Consider the following 18522-nt stretch of genomic DNA (forward strand, 5'->3'; position numbering starts at 1 on the left):
TAGGTCCATTCAAGAGTTTATGAATATAGCCATATAGTGGGAGTGATTGGGGCACTGAAATGCAAATAACACATTATCTGTTATCGTCATCCAGGGTCTGCAGAAAGCTGACAAATATTCAGCCAGGTTGCATAAAACTGCAAAACTTTTCTGTATTCATGTTCCATGTATCTAAACTATTTAACATGAGTTGTGTTGTTGTTTCAGGATCCAGCAGCAGAGACCAGACTCTCCTGAACCCAGCTGTCTGTCTTTGAAGAGCGACCGGTCAAAGGACTTTGAAATTACCTTTAAAGGAGGACGTGGATCAGCTGATCAGATGTAAGCTGTAACTGACAGTCAGACTCAGGTTATTGTAGAAAAGAACCAGTTTGTACGACGTGTTGTTGGACCAGGTCTGAAACCAAAGTGTCTCTGTCTGTTGTGAACGTCTTCAGGGGACATATAAAGTCCATCTTGTATTATCTCTCTGTCCTGATGTTGACTTGACACTGATTCCTCCACAGAGTGGAGCAGGAGAGCTCAGAGGTTCCCAGTGGTCAGTCTGCCCAGCAGCATCAAACACACCTGGACTCCATATTTATGGTGAGGACATGTCCAACAGCTGCTGTTACATATGTTGTGTTCACCATCATCTCCATGCTGCACTTTGACACCAGTGGATTGTCAGTCTGTCAGGTTTTAGTTTGATGCTGTCACTCATAGAGTTTCTGTTCCAGCTGCTGGAGGAGAACATGGTCACTTTTGTCAAGAACGAGCTGAAGAAGATCCACAAGCTTCTGATTCCAGATTACCCAGAATGCTCAGGGAGTCAGAGGGAGGATGAGGAGGTGGTGGATGGTGAGGAGCAGAGGAGGAGCAGCAGAGAGGCATTAGTGAAGATCACAGTGAACTTCCTGAGGAGGATGAAGCAGGAGGAGCTGGCTGAGCGTCTGCAGCACAGTAAGAGGATTTCTCTAAAGATTCAACATGATGGACAAATGAGACGTTCACTGACATCAACACATGGAGGGAAACATGTTCATATAGTCGTTATTTAGAGGAATTATCATGTTATATTTTCTTATTGGTCTGATTTCTTGTGTTTTCATTCAGAATATTTTGCTCCAGTTTGTGGACGTAAACTCAAATCTGCCCTGAAGAAGAAGTTCCAGTGTGTGTTTGAGGGGATCTCTAAAGCAGGAAACCAAACCCTTCTGAACCAGATCTACACAGAGCTCTACATCACTGAGGGAGGGGCTGGAGGGGTCAATGATGAACATGAGGTCAGACAGATTGAAACAGCGTCCAGGAAACCAGACAGACCAGAAACAACCATCAGACAAGAAGACATCTTTAAAGCCCCACCTGGAAGAGATGGACCAATCAGAAGAGTGATGACAAAGGGAGTGGCTGGCATTGGGAAAACAGTCCTAACACAGAAGTTCACTCTGGACTGGGCTGAAGACAAAACCAACCAGGACACACACTTCACATTTCCCTTCACCTTCAGACAGCTGAATGTGCTGAAAGAGGAAAAGTTCAGCTTGGTGGAACTTGTTCATCACTTCTTCTCTGAAACCAAAGCAGCAGGAATCTGCAGGTTTGATCAGTTCCAGGTCGTCTTCATCGTTGACGGTCTGGACGAGTGTCGACCTCCTCTGGACTTCCACAACACTAAGATCCTGACTGATGTGACAGAGTCCACCTCAGTCAACGTGCTGCTGACCAACCTCATCAGGGGGAACCTGCTTCCCTCTGCTCGCCTCTGGATAACCACACGACCTGCAGCAGCCAATCAGATCCCTCCTGAGTGTGTTGACATGGTGACAGAGGTCAGAGGGTTCACTGACCCACAGAAGGAGGAGTACTTCAGGAAGAGGTTCAGAGATGAGGAGCAGGCCAGAAAGATCATCTCCCACATCAAGACCTCACGAAGCCTCCACATCATGTGCCACATCCCAGTCTTCTGCTGGATCACTGCTACAGTTCTGGAGAAGCTGTTGAAGACCAGAGAGGGAGGAGAGCTGCCCAAGACCCTGACTGAGATGTACATCCACTTCCTGGTGGTTCATCTGAAACTGAAGAAGGTCAAGTATGATGGAGGAGCTGAGACAGATCCACACTGGAGTCCAGAGAGCAGGGAGATGATTGAGTCTCTAGTAAAACTGGCTTTTGAGCAGCTACAGAAAGGAAACCTGATCTTCTATGAATCCGACCTGACAGAGTGTGGCATCGATATCAGAGCAGCCTCAGTGTACTCAGGAGTGTTCACACAGATCTTTAAAGAGGAGAGCGGCCTGTACCAGGACAAGGTGTTCTGCTTCGTCCATCTGAGTGTTCAGGAGTTTCTGGCTGCTCTTCATGTCCATCTGACCTTCATCAACTCTGGACTCAACCTGATGTCACAACAACAAACAACATCCAGGTGGTCTCAAGTGTTGGGAGACAAATCATCACATTTCTACCAGAGCGCTGTGGACGAGGCCTTACAGAGTCCAAATGGACACCTGGACTTGTTCCTCCGCTTCCTCCTGGGTCTTTCATTGGAGACCAATCAGACCCTCATACGAGGTCTACTGACACAGACAGGAAGTGACTCATGGTTAAATAAGAAAACAGTCCAGTACATCAAGAAGAAGATTGAAGAGACTCCCTCCGCAGAGAAAAGCATCAACCTGTTCCACTGTCTGAATGAACTGAATGATCGTTCTCTAGTGGAGGAGATCCAACAGTCCCTGACATCAGGAAGTCTCTCCACAGATGAACTGTCTCCTGCTCAATGGTCGGCTCTGGTCTTCATCTTACTGTCATCAGGAGAAGATCTGGACGAGTTTGACCTGAAGAAATACTCTGCTTCAGAGGAGGCTCTTCTGAGGCTGCTGCTGGTGGTCAAAGCCTCCAACAAAGCTCTGTAAGTGTAGAGATAGTTGGATTTATTCATCATTGTATAAAAACACTTCTGTCTTTTCAACAGGACAGAAAATAAATCCCTTTCTTCTTTAATTTCTCATGATCATCTCTTCAGACTGAGCGGCTGTAACCTCTCAGAGAGAAGCTGTGAAGCTCTGTCCTCAGTCCTCAGCTCCCAGACCTCTAGTCTGAGACACCTGGACCTGAGTAGCAACAACCTGCAGGACTCAGGAGTGAAGTTGCTGTCTGGTGGACTGGAGAGTCCACACTGTAAACTGGAGACTCTCAGGTGAGGATCCATCCAGCTGTTTATCTGATGCCACTTGAACACAGCAGCAGGTGTTGGCAGAGGGTTCATGTGTGTTGTTGTGTGTGTTCAGTCTGTCAGGATGTCTGGTCACAGAGGAAGGCTGTGCTTCTCTGGCCTCAGCTCTGAGCTCCAACCCCTCCCATCTGAGAGAGCTGGACCTGAGCTACAACCATCCAGGAGCCTCAGGAGTGAAGCTGCTCTCTGCTGGACTGGAGGATCCAGACTGGAGACTGGAGTCTTTCAGGTATGGAGAGGCTGCTGCAGCCACACACACTGTCTGATAGAGGAGGAGGAGCTGGAACATGTTCTATGGCCCCGTTCACATCTGGTCACACCTGGTATTAACATCTGTCTCAGGTGATTGATGCATTGATAACATCAGATCTGATCACTGAGACCATATCCAGAGGTGGTGTAGGCCACAGTGAAGCTCCGCCCACTCCACTGACGTCCTCTGTCTCAGTCTGACTCGTCCCAACACAGTTTATACTGAAGCCAAAATCTCAGAGTGTTTCAAACATGAGCTGTGCAGCTTTCATCAGTCACAGTGATGAACTACTGGGATCAGGAGTCTCTCCTCATGATGACTTCAGTGTCTTAAATTAAATTCACCTGTAAAGGTTATAGTGCATTTTAGGTGCATTCTGAAATTTAACCCAAAAGCCAAACATCCCTAACTTTTTGTGAGTACTACTGTATCTCATATAATGCATATATCTATGTGATATGCAGCAGCCTGGCTCCATACAGCAGCCTGGCTCCATACAGCAGCCTGGCATCTGGCATAGTGGAGTCAGGCTGCATTTGACAGCTCAGTGTGACGTAGGCTATGACCAACGGCCTTTATGGGAGGCAGGCTTTTATCTGAGGGAAGCCTTTATTTCTAAATCCCTCCTTTTATTTTTACACATAGCGACCAAGCTCATCGTTCATTAGCTCATCTTCATCTTCTTCACATGCTTTTCTCCTCGCTGCGCTGTCGGACCTGGGTCTCTGTCTCCGTTACGCTGTATCGCTTCAATCCCATTCAAGTCGTATTTTTACAGCGTGTGCTGCGGTCCGTCTTCGGTCCATGAATCTATAATACATCCATTGGGGCTCCGGACACAGAGCAGAGACCCAGGTCCGACAGTGGAAAGCTGTCCCTCTCTGAAGCAGAGGACGAGGCAGCTTCACTCCCGTCAGTCTTCACAGACAGTCCACACATGTGTTTTTTTTTTTTTTCTTGTATTTAGGGCCGGCCTTTTTTTTGTTTGTGGAATGATTTAATACCGGCCATTATTTGATGTAATGATGCGGTATGCTATTATAAAGTAACTTCAGATCACATAATCACTGATAAGTGTGCGCCTCTCCCCCGACGTCCATGAGGCTACACTTCAGGTGCGGTCAGCGGAGGGAGACTGACATAAACTGCATTGAGATTTTTTTTGCCCCTACTGTAAAACATCCGGGGCTTGAGCCCAAGTAGCCATCCCATAACCCCGCCCCTGTTCGGGTGCAAAGTCACTGTTAACGAAATCAACATCTAATCTGTCCCTTCACAATAAAGTTAGTAACGTGTCTGTTTGGAGCAGCAGCTGAAAGTGACAGTTTCCTCATCACTAAACCTGAGCCACCATCCGATCCTCACTCACGTCGTGACGACGGGACAAAGTCTTTTGGACATATATTGTATATTCTGTGTTTTTCCTCTCTATAACCGTCCGGCGGAGAATTAAAAAAAAAAAAAAAAAATGCCCGTGAGTCCAGCCCCATCGGGTCCACGGTCCAGGCTTCCAAGGGGGGGTGGGGGGGTTTGTGCAGCTTGAGAGTCAGAGAGTGAAAGTGTGTGTCTCACACTGCAGTGACATGACATGGAGAAAAGACATGATGAAGTGTTTCCTCCTGGTCTCCTCCTGCTCTGTATCATCACTAGATAAAGACTCCAGCTCCTTCTTCTCTGTGCTCAGTGTTCATCCAGACATACCAGCCTCCATGTGAACACAGTGATAAAACAGTGTGTGTGTGAGAGCCATGTAATGTCCATGTGTGCATGCTGACAGAGAAGGTGCTGCTCTGACCCCCCTCCTCCTTTCAGGGTGCAGCCTGCTGGAGTCCCATGGTTGACACCAGGTCTGAGGAAGTGTAAGTCTGTTTTTACTTTGAGCAGCACATTCAACCATCTTCACACTGTCACATCACTGACCTCATGAGTCTTCATCAAACTGTCAATAACTGATCACATGATCAAGAACTGCAGCTGTGTCTTGTTCTCTCCATCAGATTCCTGTCCACTCACAATCGACACAAACACAGTGAACACAAACATCAAACTGTCTGACAACAACAGGAAGGCAACATATGTGAAGGAGGATCAGTCATATCCTGATCATCCAGACAGATTTGACATCTATCATCAGCTGCTGTGTTCAACTGGTCTGACTGGTCGCTGCTACTGGGAGGTCGAGAGGAGAGGAAACGTTTATATATCAGTGAGTTACAGAGGAATCAGCAGGAAAGGATTCAGTGAAGACTGTTGGTTTGGAAGGAACGATCAGTCCTGGAGTCTGGACTGCTCTGGTGGTGGTTACACTGTCTGGCACAATAACAGAGAGACACCTATCACCTCCTCCTCCTCCTCCTCCTCCTCCTCCTCCTCCTCCTCCTCCTCCTCCTCCTCCTCCTCCTCCTCCTCTGTCTCTAACAGAGTAGCAGTGTATGTGAACTGTCCTGCTGGCTCTCTGTCCTTCTACAGAGTCTCCTCTGACTCACTGATCCACCTCTACACCTTCAACACCACCTTCACTCAACCTCTGTATCCTGGGTTCTGGATTCCTCAGTTCTGGTTCCTGGTTGAGTCTGTGTTGAGTGAAGCAGAGTCTCCTCCTGTCACAGAAACCTTCTCACTGTTGAACAGACAGTTCAGTCTCTACATGTCTGTCTCTGTCTCTGTCTCTCACTCACGTTTTCACATTCATGGATTAAATCAGTTGATGTTTTAAACTCTTCTCAGTGATTCTTGTAAACTTCTTCCTCTTCCTTTAAAGATGGAAGCGTCGATTATTACAGGACAAAAACCACGGTGACTTTTACTCAGCTGCTGATGAAGGACGAGGCCTAATATCACCAAGCTAAAAGTCTCTGAGCCGCCAGCGTCACTGAGGAGAAAAACACATTTTAAACACATTCACTGTTCATGTTCAACTTTACAGGCTGTTTGTGAGCTGCTCACAGCTAAACACACACAACAAGAAACACAACTGGAAACAAACATCATGTTGTAGAGACACTGAATAGAATGAATTACATGTGATTTATTTTTCTTTGTGTTTTCACTGAATCAAATAAAATAATTTGAATCAGTTTTATATGTAATGGACATTTCCTGCTGATGTAGAGCAGCACAAAAACCATCAGCTACTAATCCTACCAGACAATGATTTTTTCTGTTACCATGACGCTGAGTTCATGAAGTTTGTAGATTTAAATGTATCTTGACTTTGAGACTGATTGTTTTTTATTATATATTTCTATAATTATTACCTAACTGCTGTTTCTTGGAAACTGGAGCCAATTAACACTCATGACTTCATTTTCGTTTATTAGTGATCATTGATTGGTTCATGGATTGTTTGGGATTTGATTGGCCGTGCACATTCCTGTTCGACGACACATGGTTGTATGGTTTCAAGCTGACACAATAAAATATAAAATAAACATGAACTCATGTTGAAGACCATGTTTTTTATTTGCCAAGTCTAGTAGTTCCAAGTATTTGCTTCATGTGTCGTAATGTTACATCATTGTACATGATTATTTCAGAGCGTGGTGAATGTGCAGGTCACAACTCGTCCACCTCCATTGTGTTCACTGGGCAGCTCACGTCTCTGCCCCGCCGATCTCAAAACAACATGCACCGATAATTAAAGGTGATGAACCTACTGCTATGACTATAGGGAATACGGCAATAGGAGAATTTGCCAAAATGTTGAACTATCCCTTTAACACATCATCACCCAGTTCACAAACCAGTTCTGCTAACATGAAACTGTGGTCATTAGATGTTAAACCGTATTAGTTTGATCCCAGTCCGGTAAATGTCTGAGACGAGCTACGGTTAGCAAGGCAAGGCAAGGCATCTTTATTTATACAGCGCATTTCATACCAAGGCAACTCAATGTGCTTTACATAACAAGAAGCATAAGACAGAATAAAAACAAACAAAACACTAAAAACAGAGTTAAAAGCAAGAGCAAATAAAAGTAAAAGAAAAGAAAATAGATAAAGTTTTAAGTTCTCAGCTATAAGCACGTGAAAAGAGAAATGTTTTTAACCTGGATTTAAAAGTGCTGACAGTTGGGGCTGATTTCAGTTCTGCTGGTAGTTTGTTCCACTTGTGAGCAGCATAACAGCTAAATGCTGCTTCACCATGTCTGGTCTGAACTCTGAGCTCCACTATCTGACCTGAGTCACTAGATCTCAGAGCTCTACTGGGTTTATACTCTACTAACATGTCATTCATGTATTCTGGACCTAAACCATTCAGTGATTTGTAAACCAGTAGCAGAACTTTAAAATCTATTCTGTAGCTGACTGGGAGCCAGTTTAAGGTTTTAAGAACCGGGGTGATGTGATCTGATCTCTTTGTTCTGGTTAAAACTCGAGCTGCAGCGTTCTGAATGAGCTGCAGCTGTTTGACCAGTCAGAAGACCGTTACAGTAGTCTAGTCTACTGGAGATAAAAGCATGAATCAGCTTCTCCTGATCAGTTTGGGACATAAAACCCTTAATTCTGGATATGTTCTTAAGTTGATAAAAGGCTGATTTGGTGACTGATTTGATATGGCTGTTGAAGGTCAGATCTGAGTCTATCAGCACGCCAAGGTTTCGGACTTGGTCTTTAGTTTCTAAAGACAGTGACTCAAGGTGTTTACTGACAGCAACTAGGGGTCTGTATGGGGTTTAAACTTCCTGGGGAGAGCTCCCAAGACAGCATTGTATGTGGCAGATAGATTGTGTCCTAGGCAACCATCCCTGTTTAAAGAACAGTGACATCAGGACTGACACAAACTGGCTATTTATTTATGCTTTAACAGTTACCTCCATCCTAGTGTGGCCGTGTTTTTGGCCCCGGTGAAGAGGTTGTCGTTCAGACCACGGAGTTTTATAAATTCCTCTGTCTGCTCCTTGCTCCCTACAACAAAACGACATGTAAAGCACATTTCCTGTTATGTCAACAGGTGAAATGATTGTATGATATTAACATTAATAATGATCCTAAGGTTAGCTCTGTATTCAATGCAAACGTTTACAGTTTTACAGCCTAGAAATACAGCGGGACTCACAACCCATCGTTAACGTTATATATCAGCTGCATTCAGCTTTGAGCACAGGAGAGGAGTGAACTGCAGCCTACACAACTTACAACAAGAACTAATTAACCTGATGTGAGGTATACCTACAACACCTCCACAGTTACAATGGGATAGAAGTTACCATCCGAGCTTTAGGCTTTAACGTTAGCCTACTTTTAATAACGTTAACTGAGCTCCTCATATCAACAGGTTAGCCTTAAGCTACAACACGTAGCTGGTCCTACAGTCCGGTGGCTACGTATTAGCATTATTAACTTCACGTATTTTAACAGTCAAATATGTTATAAGGCCCCTTGAACTTCTGGCGTTAAGCAAAAACTCGTTACTTACATTTAAATGTGTATTCGGCACTGCTGCCGCTGCCGCCATTGTTGTTGTGAACAGCGGGCCGCAAAGCATCTTGGGATATGGGAGGCCGCGAAGGATACTAGCGGTGCATCCTCCGAATGCAGGGGAAAGGAGGACGCTGCAGGCTGCATCTGGAGGAGCCTTCGAATTTAAACGAATTGGGACAAGACAGCCTTCGCGCAGCGCTGTGACGTAATCGGCCTTCAAATGCAGCCTTCGAAGGATGCAGCCCCTGAATTGGGACCATAGACTGTAAAAAGAAGTGACGTCACCCATTGGTCTTGGGGAGTCGTTTTTGTGACTCCAACATGGCGGCCTGAACAGCGCCATGTCGGATTGGCCGGCCGAGAACCCGCCCACTGGCCTCGAAGCAGCTGTCCACGGAGCTGCTCGGACCTGTCACTCAACGTTTCCGCGCCCTAATTGGCCAGAGTTTTAACCTAATAACAGTAAAACGGTAGAGTTAAAAAAAAAAAATCCCCCCCCTCAGAGTGTGTGCGGGGGTAGAAACTATCGGTTGAGACAAAAAAACGTTCTGACACCAGGCTTTTAACATGTTTATTGAGGATGTAAAATGGGTGATTTTAACATGGGGGTCTATGGAGAATGCTGCTTTCTGACACCAGCCCCCAGAGGAAGAAGAGGGGATTGCAGTTTTTTGAACGCGGAAGTGAGCTTCACTTCTCAGACCGACAACTGCCCCCTTGATTGGGACACAGCTACAATAATCACCCGCGGTGGGCGGAGACAGCGACGCGCGGCACGTAGCCCCGAACGAGGATGTGACGCAATGACGTCGCGTTCTCATGCTGCGTTCGAGATGACGCGGAATTCAGAAAGTCCCAAAACTCCGATATCCGACTTCAAAGCGTTCAAAGAGACGCACCACTGATCAACACTGAGGTTGCCATTATGTTATATTATGCAATGGTTTATCCATATATAAATTATTGTAACATCATTTGGGCCAGCACTTACCAAACTAAGCTCAAGCCCAGATACCAGCTTCAGAAAAGAGCAGTAAGAATAATAAGCTGTGCTTATCAAAGACATTCTTCACAGCCTCTATTCCTTCAGTCGGGTATCCTCAGTGTTTATCAAGTGAATCATCTTCCAGGGTTTCCCCCAGTGTATTATAAACCTGGCGGCCCGCCAGGCCTTACTTGCCCCCCCGCCAGGCTAAGCATCGTTTATTAATTTTTTTTATCAGTTTTTATACTCAATAAACACGTCATCTGGGGGAAACCCTGATCTTCAGATTGGTTTATTTGTTTATGGTTCCCTAAAAAAACTCCTTCCATCATCTTTTCATTATATATTTGCATACAACTATCAATTTCACACCTCTTCCACACGTAACTCTTGTCACCTTAGAACCCAATATTGCTGTACCTCTCAATCACAGTTCTGTTACTTTATCGTGGACCAAGAATATGGAATTTATTACCTGTACATTTTTTTGATTTATCTTTACAACAATTTAGGACTCAGAGCACTAAAGTCTCTCCTGCTAACCAGCCAATACTTTCCACATGGTCTGCCTATCTAAACTGGGATTATTTTATATTTCTTATCATATGTTTATCAAGCTTTTTGTATTGCATTGTACAATGTTAAATCATGTTAAACCATGTTTGTATTTATTATGTATGAACGACTTTTGTACCTCACAAATGTGTCTATGCTCATTAGCTTAGAACTGTAGTCGGAGAATGCCACCCTACAAGCCCCTGGAGGGTTTTTTGCATTCCCCTTCACATTGTTTTGGATTTTATATGTTATATCTTTTTTAACTTTGATATGTGAAAATAAATAAACAAACAAACAAACAAACCACGCCAGAATAACAAAAAAAAGACGTTAAAGTAGGCTACATGAAATAAAAATAAATAATAATAATAATAATAAAAGAATAAATAACCAAAACCATTTACTACCTACACCGAGACAAACTTTCAAATTCATATTCAAAGTGTTTCATGCAGCTAAGTTGCCTCGTATGTGAACACCTGCAGTCCCTCCACTCTTTTCCGTGTTTTCCCCGTGGATGGTTTAATAGGAACTTTTTTTAATGCAATGAAAATGATTTGATTTTGCCCACAACATGCTTTCAGACAAAAGCAGGGCACAAAAAACAGCAGTGAACAATGAGTCTGTACTTCACAGTTCTTCTACTGTGTAATATTTTAAAGTGGGAGAAATAAACAGCAGTAAAAACACCAGTCTCTCCACTCAGTCAGATCATGTGACCTCCTCCCCTCCCCCCACTGCCTGTTCAAAGTTTACTTTCACTTTTGAGCCAGCGTCTTTCGTCGCAGTTCTTTTTCACCTGCTAAGGTAAGGTAAAAGTTAAAATGTTTGATCGCTGATCAATATGGGCTGTAACTGCCTATCACTAATTACAGACTGTTAGATGGCGTTTTCTCCATAACTTCCAGTGTTTTAAAATTCTTGTGTGAATGTGTATGTAGTAGGCTGTGTCTCCCAATATGTGTCCCCTGTGTTCCTTGTTTTTATCATGTAAAGCACTCTGAGCTGTCGTGGGCATGAAAAGTGCCATACAAATAAAGCCTGATTGATTGATTGATTGATCATCGATCAATACTGCGTATCACTAATCAATACCAATACTGCCTATCACAGATCAATACTGAACACCTCATGTTGTTATCAGGGTTTTCCTGAGACTTTACTGATGATTGATTTTCCAGTGTTGATCAATGTTCAGCAACAGGTTCTTCACAGTAACTGAGTACATTTAGTGCAGTACAGTTGTGAGGTACTTGTACTTTCCTTGAGTGTTTCCTTGTTGAGCTACTTCCTGCTTGTACTGCAGCTCATGTACCTGACAGGTGAAGCTACTGGTCACTTTCCAGCTGCAGGTTGTAGATTAATAGGAACTCTTTTTTTAAAATGCAATGAAATGTATTTTATTTTGGCCACAACATGCTTTTAGACAAAAACAGGGCACAAAACAAAACAGCAGTGACCTTGTGCAATATAATCATACTAAAACCATGAGGCAGCTCATTACTGCTGCTTAGTGCCTACCCTCTACAATGCAGCCGTCTGGTCCAACGTAGAAACATGAGTCACAGTTCTTCTACTGTGTAATGTTTTAAATATTTAGGGTTCAGTGGGAGAAATAAACTGCAGCAAAAACACCAGTCTCTCCACTCAGATCTGCAGCTTCATGACGCCATCTAGTGGACTGATAGTAGAAGTACAGCAGCTGATGGCAGCTTCCTCTTCCTCACTGCTGTGTGACTGCATTCAGCTGACACTGATATGAAGCAGAGGAGAAGAGCCAATCAGTGGAGGAGCAGCTGGAGACATGATGGACATGTGAGCTGATGTGCAGATGAATGATGTGTGTTTCCTCTGCAGGTGAAGCTACAAAGTGTGTGTGAGCTGATGTGGATGTGAGCTCAGCAGCATGGATCAGTGTGAGGACAGAGAGGAGGGAGCCCCTCCCTCTAAAACCAAGAGCCAGACCACAGGTCAAAGGTCAGAATTAAAACTGTCAGACTTTTCTCTCTAAAAGTCAGTTGTTGTGTTTATTAAAAGGTTGGAGATATTTTTCATCAGTTTTTCTCCAACATGCACATTTATCAGTTGTGTTGTTGTTTCAGGATCCAGCAGCAGAGACCAGACTCTCCTGAACCCAGCTGTCTGTCTTTAAAGAGCAACATGTCAAAGGATGAGGGCATTAAGTTTAAAGGAGGAGGTGGATCAGCTGATCAGATGTAAGACAAAACTAAATTTCAAAGCTTTTGAGTCTCTGTTGAACGTTCTTCCTGTGGAGTCAAATTTCAATGATTCTCCATAAAATCAGAGTTATAACTCGGATACACATTGTCCCTACCTGAACATCCACATGTTAAAGGACAAGTGACGTCTTTTACAACCTGGACCTTATTTCTGGCATAAAATAAGGTCATTTACTCACCCATGTAACTTTGGTGTCACTTTGGACAATATTTAGGTCCATTCAAGAGTTTATGAATATAGCCATATAGTGGGAGTGATTGGGGCACTGAAATGCAAATAACACATTATCTGTTATCATCATCCAGGGTCTGCAGAAAGCTGACAAATATTCAGCCAGGTTGCATAAAACTGCAAAACTTTTCTGCATTCATGTTCCATGTATCTAAACTATTTAACATGAGTTGTGTTGTTGTTTCAGGATCCAGCAGCAGAGACCAGACTCTCCTGAACCCAGCTGTCTGTCTTTAAAGAGCAACATGTCAAAGGGCTGGAGCATTGAGTTTAAAGGAGGACGTGGATCAGCTGATCAGATGTAAGCTGTAACTGACAGTCAGACTCAGGTTATTGTAGAAATGAACCAGTTTGTACGACGTGTTGTTGGACCAGGTCTGAAACCAAAGTGTCTGTGTCTGTTGTGAACGTCCTCAGGGGACATATAAAGTCCATCTTGTATTATCTCTCTGTCCTGATGTTGACTTGACACTGATTCCTCCACAGAGTGGACCAGGAGAGCTCAGAGGTTCCCAGTGGTCAGTCTGCCCAGCAGCATCAAACACACCTGGACTCCATATTTATAGTGAGGACATGTCCAACAGCTGCTGTTACATCTGTTGTGTTCACCATCATCTCCATGCTGCACTTTGACACCAGTGGATTGTCAGTCTGTCAGGTTTTAGTTTGATGCTGTCACTCATAGAGTTTCTGTTCCAGCTGCTGGAGGAGAACATGGTCACTTTTGTGAAGAACGAGCTGAAGAAGATCCACAAGCTTCTGAGTCCAGATTACCCAGAATGCTCAGGGAGTCAGAGGGAGGATGAGGAGGTGGTGGATGGTGAGGATGAAGAGCAGAGGTGGAGCATCAGAGAGGCATTAGTGAAGATCACAGTGAACTTCCTGAGGAGGATGAAGCAGGAGGAGCTGGCTGAGCGTCTGCACCACAGTAAGAGGATTTCTCTAAAGATTCAACATGATGGACAAATGAGACATTCACTGACATCAACACATGGAGGGAAACGTGTTCATAAAGTCGTTATTTAGAGGAATTATCATGTTATATTTTCTTATTGGTCTGATTTCTTGTGTTTTCATTCAGAACATTTTGCTGCAGTTTGTCGTCGTAAACTCAAATCTGTCCTTAAGGAGAAGTTCCAGTGTGTGTTTGAGGGGATCTCTAAAGCAGGACACCAAACCCTTCTGAACCAGATCTACACAGAGCTCTACATCACTGAGGGAGGGGCTGGAGGGGTCAATGATGAACATGAGGTCAGACAGATTGAAACAGCGTCCAGGAAACCAGACAGACCAGAAACAACCATCAGACAAGAAGACATCTTTAAAGCCCCACATGGAGGAGACCGACCAATCAGAAGAGTGATGACAAAGGGAGTGGCTGGCATTGGGAAAACAGTCTTAACTCAGAAGTTCACTCTGGACTGGGCTGAAGAGAAAACCAACTGGGACATAGACTTCACATTTCCCTTCACCTTCAGACAGCTGAATGTGCTGAAAGAGGAAAAGTTCAGCTTGGTGGGACTTGTTCATCACTTCTTCTCTGAAACCAAAGCAGCAGGAATCTGCAGGTTTGATCAGTTCCAGGTCGTCTTCATCTTTGACGGTCTGGACGAGTGTCGACTTCCTCTGGACTTCCACAACACTGAGATCCTGACTGATGTGACAGAGTCCACCTCAGTCAACGTGCTGCTGACCAACCTCATCAGGGGGAACCTGCTTCCCTCTGCTCGCATCTGGATAACCACACGGCCTGCAGCAGCCAATCAGATCCCTCCTCAGTGTGTTGACATGGTGACAGAGGTCAGAGGGTTCACTGACCCACAGAAGGAGGAGTACTTCAGGAAGAGGTTCAGAGATAAGCAGCAGGCCAGAGAGATCATCTCCCACATCAAGACATCACGAAGCCTCCACATCATGTGCCACATCCCAGTCTTCTGCTGGATCACTGCTACAGTTCTGGAGGAGCTGTTGAAGACCAGAGAGGGAGGAGAGCTGCCCAAGACCCTGACTGAGATGTACATCCACTTCCTGGTGGTTCATCTAAAACTGAAGAAGGCCAAGTATGATGGAGGAGCTGAGACAGATCCACACTGGAGTCCAGAGAGCAGGAAGATGATTGAGACTCTGGGAAAACTGGCTTTTGAGCAGCTGCAGAAAGGAAACCTGATCTTCTATGAATCAGACCTGACAGAGTGTGGCATCGATATCAGAGCAGCCTCAGTGTACTCAGGAGTGTTCACACAGATCTTTAAAGAGGAGAGCGGCCTGTACCAGGACAAGGTGTTCTGCTTCGTCCATCTGAGTGTTCAAGAGTTTCTGGCTGCTCTTCATATCCATCTGACCTTCATCAACTCTGGAGTCAATCTGCTGTCACAACAACAAACAACATCCAGGTGGTCTCAAGTGTTTGGAGACAAATCAACACATTTCCACCAGAGCGCTGTGGATGAGGCCTTACAGAGTCCAAATGGACACCTGGACTTGTTCCTCCGCTTCCTCCTGGGTCTTTCACTGGAGACCAATCAGACTCTCCTACGAGGTCTGATGACTCAGACAGGAAGCGACTCACGGTTAAATAAGAAAACAGTCCATTACATCAAGAAGAAGATTGAAGAGACTCTCTCTGCAGAGAAAAGCATCAACCTGTTCCACTGTCTGAATGAACTGAATGACCGTTCTCTAGTGGAGGAGATCCAACAATCCCTGAGATCAGGACGTCTCTCCACAGATAAACTGTCTCCTGCTCAATGGTCGGCTCTGGGCTTCATCTTACTGTCATCAGGAGAAGATCTGGACGAGTTTGACCTGAGGAAATACTCTGCTTCAGAGGAGGCTCTTCTGAGGCTGCTGCCAGTGGTCAAAGCCTCTAACAAAGCTCTGTAAGTGTAGAGATAGTTGGATTTATTCATCATTGTATAAAAACACTTCTGTCTTTTCAACACAGAAAATAAATTTCTTCTTTAATTCCTCATGATCATCTCTTCAGACTGAGCAGCTGTAACCTCTCAGAGAGAAGCTGTGAAGCTCTGTCCTCAGTCCTCAGCTCCCACTCCTCTAGTCTGAGACACCTGGACCTGAGTAACAACAACCTGAAGGACTCAGGAGTGAAGTTGCTGTCTGGTGGACTGGAGAGTCCACACTGTAGACTGGAGACTCTCAGGTGAGGATCCATCCAGCTGTTTATCTGATGCCACTTGAACACACCTCCAGGTGTTGACAGAGGGTTCCTGTGTGTTGTTGTGTGTGTTCAGTCTGTCAGGATGTCTGGTCACAGAGGAAGGCTGTGCTTCTCTGGCCTCAGCTCTGAGCTCCAACCCCTCCCATCTGAGAGAGCTGGACCTGAGCTACAACCATCCAGGAGCCTCAGGAGTGAAGCTGCTGTCTGCTGGACTGAAAGATCCAGACTGGAGACTGGACTCTCTCAGGTATGGAGAGGCTGCTGCAGCCACACACACTGTCTGATAGAGGAGGAGGAGCTGGAACATTTTCTATGGCCCCGTTCACACCTGGTCACACCTGGTATTAACATCTGTCTCAGGTGATTGATGCATTGATAACATCAGATCTGATCACTGAGACCATATCCAGAGGTGGTGTAGGCCACAGTGAAGCTCCGCCCACTCCACTGACGTCCTCTGTCTCAGTCTGACTCGTCCCAACACAGTTTATACTGAAGCCAAAATCTCTGAGTGTTTCAAACATGAGCTGTGCAGCTTTCATCAGTCACAGTGATGAACTACTGGGATCAGGAGTTTCTCCTCATGATGACTTCAGTGTCTTAAATTAAATTCACCTGTAAAGGTTATAGTGCATTTTAGGTGCATTCTGAAATTTAACCCAAAAGCCAAACATCCCTAACTTTTTGTGAGTACTACTGTATCTCATATAATGCATAGATCTATGTGATATGCAGCAGCCTGGCTCCATACAGCAGCCTGGCTCCATACAGCAGCCTGGCACCTGTCATAGTGGAGTCAGGCTGCATCTGACAGCTCAGTGTGATGTAGGCTATGACCAACGGCCTTTATAGGAGGCAGGCTTTTATCTGAGGGAAGCCTTTATTTCTAAATCCCTCCTTTTATTTTTACACATAGCGACCAAGCTCATCGTTCATTAGCTCATCTTCATCTTCTTCACGTGCTTTTCTCCTCGCTGCGCTGTCGGACCTGAGTCTCTGTCTCTGTTACGCTGTATCGCTTCAATTCCATTCAAGTTGCATTTTTAGTCGCGCGCTGCGGTCCGTCTTCGGTCCATGAATCTATAATATATCCATGCTCCGGACGCAGAGCAGAGACCCAGGCCCGACAGTGGAAAGCTGTCCCTCTCTGAAGCAGAGGACGAGGCAGCTTCACTCCTGTCAGTCTTCACAGACGTCCACACATGAGTTTTTTTTGTTTGTTTGTTTGTTTTTCTTGTATTTAGGGCCGGCCTTTTTTTTGTTTGTGTAATGATTGAATACAGGCCATTATTTGATGTAATGTAATGATTTTTTTTTGCCCCTACTGTAAAACATCCGGGGCTTGAGCCCAAGTAGCCATCCCATAACCCCGCCCCTGTTCGGGTGCAAAGTCACTGTTAACGAAATCAACATCTAATCTGTCCCTTCACAATAACGTTTGTAACGTGTCTGTTTGGAGCAGCTGCTGACAGTGACAGTTCCTCATCATTAAACCTGAGCCACCATCCGATCCTCACTCACGTCGTGACGACGGGACAAAGTCTTTTGGACATATATTGTATATTCTGTGTTTTTCCTCTCTACAACCGTCCGGCGGAGAATTAAAAAAAACAAAACAAAATGCCCGTGAGTCCAGCCCCATCGGGTCCAAAATATTGACGTAGGATTTACACCGGGAGAGAAGATGAGCGCTCATTACGTGACGAGGACCGCTGTAAACCTGCTCACAGCCTCATTCTTCAGCTTCCTGGGGAGTTTTCTTCAAACAAACACAAGTTGTGTTCACACTCAGTGTTTCTCACTAAACTCTCTGTTTCACTGAGCTCTAACAAACGTGTCTTCACCTGTGCCTTTCCTGGTGCATTGTGGGATATCTGGGCTGGTGAGCTCCACCTGTTGTGTCTTCATCTTCTTTGCTGTGACGTGTGTTTGTGCAGCTTGAGAGTCAGAGAGTGAAAGTGTGTGTCTCACACTGCAGTGACATGACATGGAGAAAAGACATGATGAAGTGTTTCCTCCTGGTCTCCTCCTGCTCTGTATCATCACTAGATAAAGACTCCAGCTCCTTCTTCTCTGTGCTCAGTGTTCATCCAGACATACCAGCCTCCATGTGAACACAGTGATAAAACAGTGTGTGTGTGAGAGCCATGTAATGTCCATGTGTGCATGCTGACAGAGAAGGTGCTGCTCTGACCCCCCTCCTCCTTTCAGGGTGCAGCCTGCTGGAGTCCCATGGTTGACACCAGGTCTGAGGAAGTGTAAGTGTGTTTTTACTTTGAGCAGCACATTCAACCATCTTCACACTGTCACATCACTGACCTCATGAGTCTTCATCAAACTGTCAATAACTGATCAATGATCAATAACTGCAGCTGTGTCTTGTTCTCTCCATCAGATTCCTGTCCACTCACAATCGACACAAACACAGTGAACACA

The 18522-nt window shown here is 45.0% G+C and overlaps 2 protein-coding genes across 2 annotated transcripts in view; one reads left to right on the plus strand and one right to left on the minus strand.

Moving 5' to 3' along the window:
* Nucleotides 1-18522, minus strand: part of pomt1 (protein-O-mannosyltransferase 1) — a 187590-nt gene that overhangs the window by 92518 nt on the left and 76550 nt on the right. The window lies entirely within an intron of this gene.
* The window catches only part of LOC310991860 (uncharacterized protein), a gene marked incomplete at its 3' end in the record, with an annotated part of 138445 nt that overhangs the window by 2246 nt on the left and 117677 nt on the right, over nt 1-18522 (plus strand). The window contains exons 4-8 of the mRNA XM_083979791.1: nt 13096-13209; nt 13395-13473; nt 13608-13836; nt 13990-15787; nt 15895-16068. Coding sequence (XP_083835917.1) covers nt 13096-13209; nt 13395-13473; nt 13608-13836; nt 13990-15787; nt 15895-16068 — 2394 coding nt within the window. The remainder of the gene's footprint in view (nt 1-13095; nt 13210-13394; nt 13474-13607; nt 13837-13989; nt 15788-15894; nt 16069-18522) is intronic.

This window comes from Trachurus trachurus (assembly GCF_905171665.1).
Source record: "Trachurus trachurus genome assembly, chromosome: 9".
In the NCBI taxonomy this organism is placed as follows: domain Eukaryota; kingdom Metazoa; phylum Chordata; class Actinopteri; order Carangiformes; family Carangidae; genus Trachurus; species Trachurus trachurus.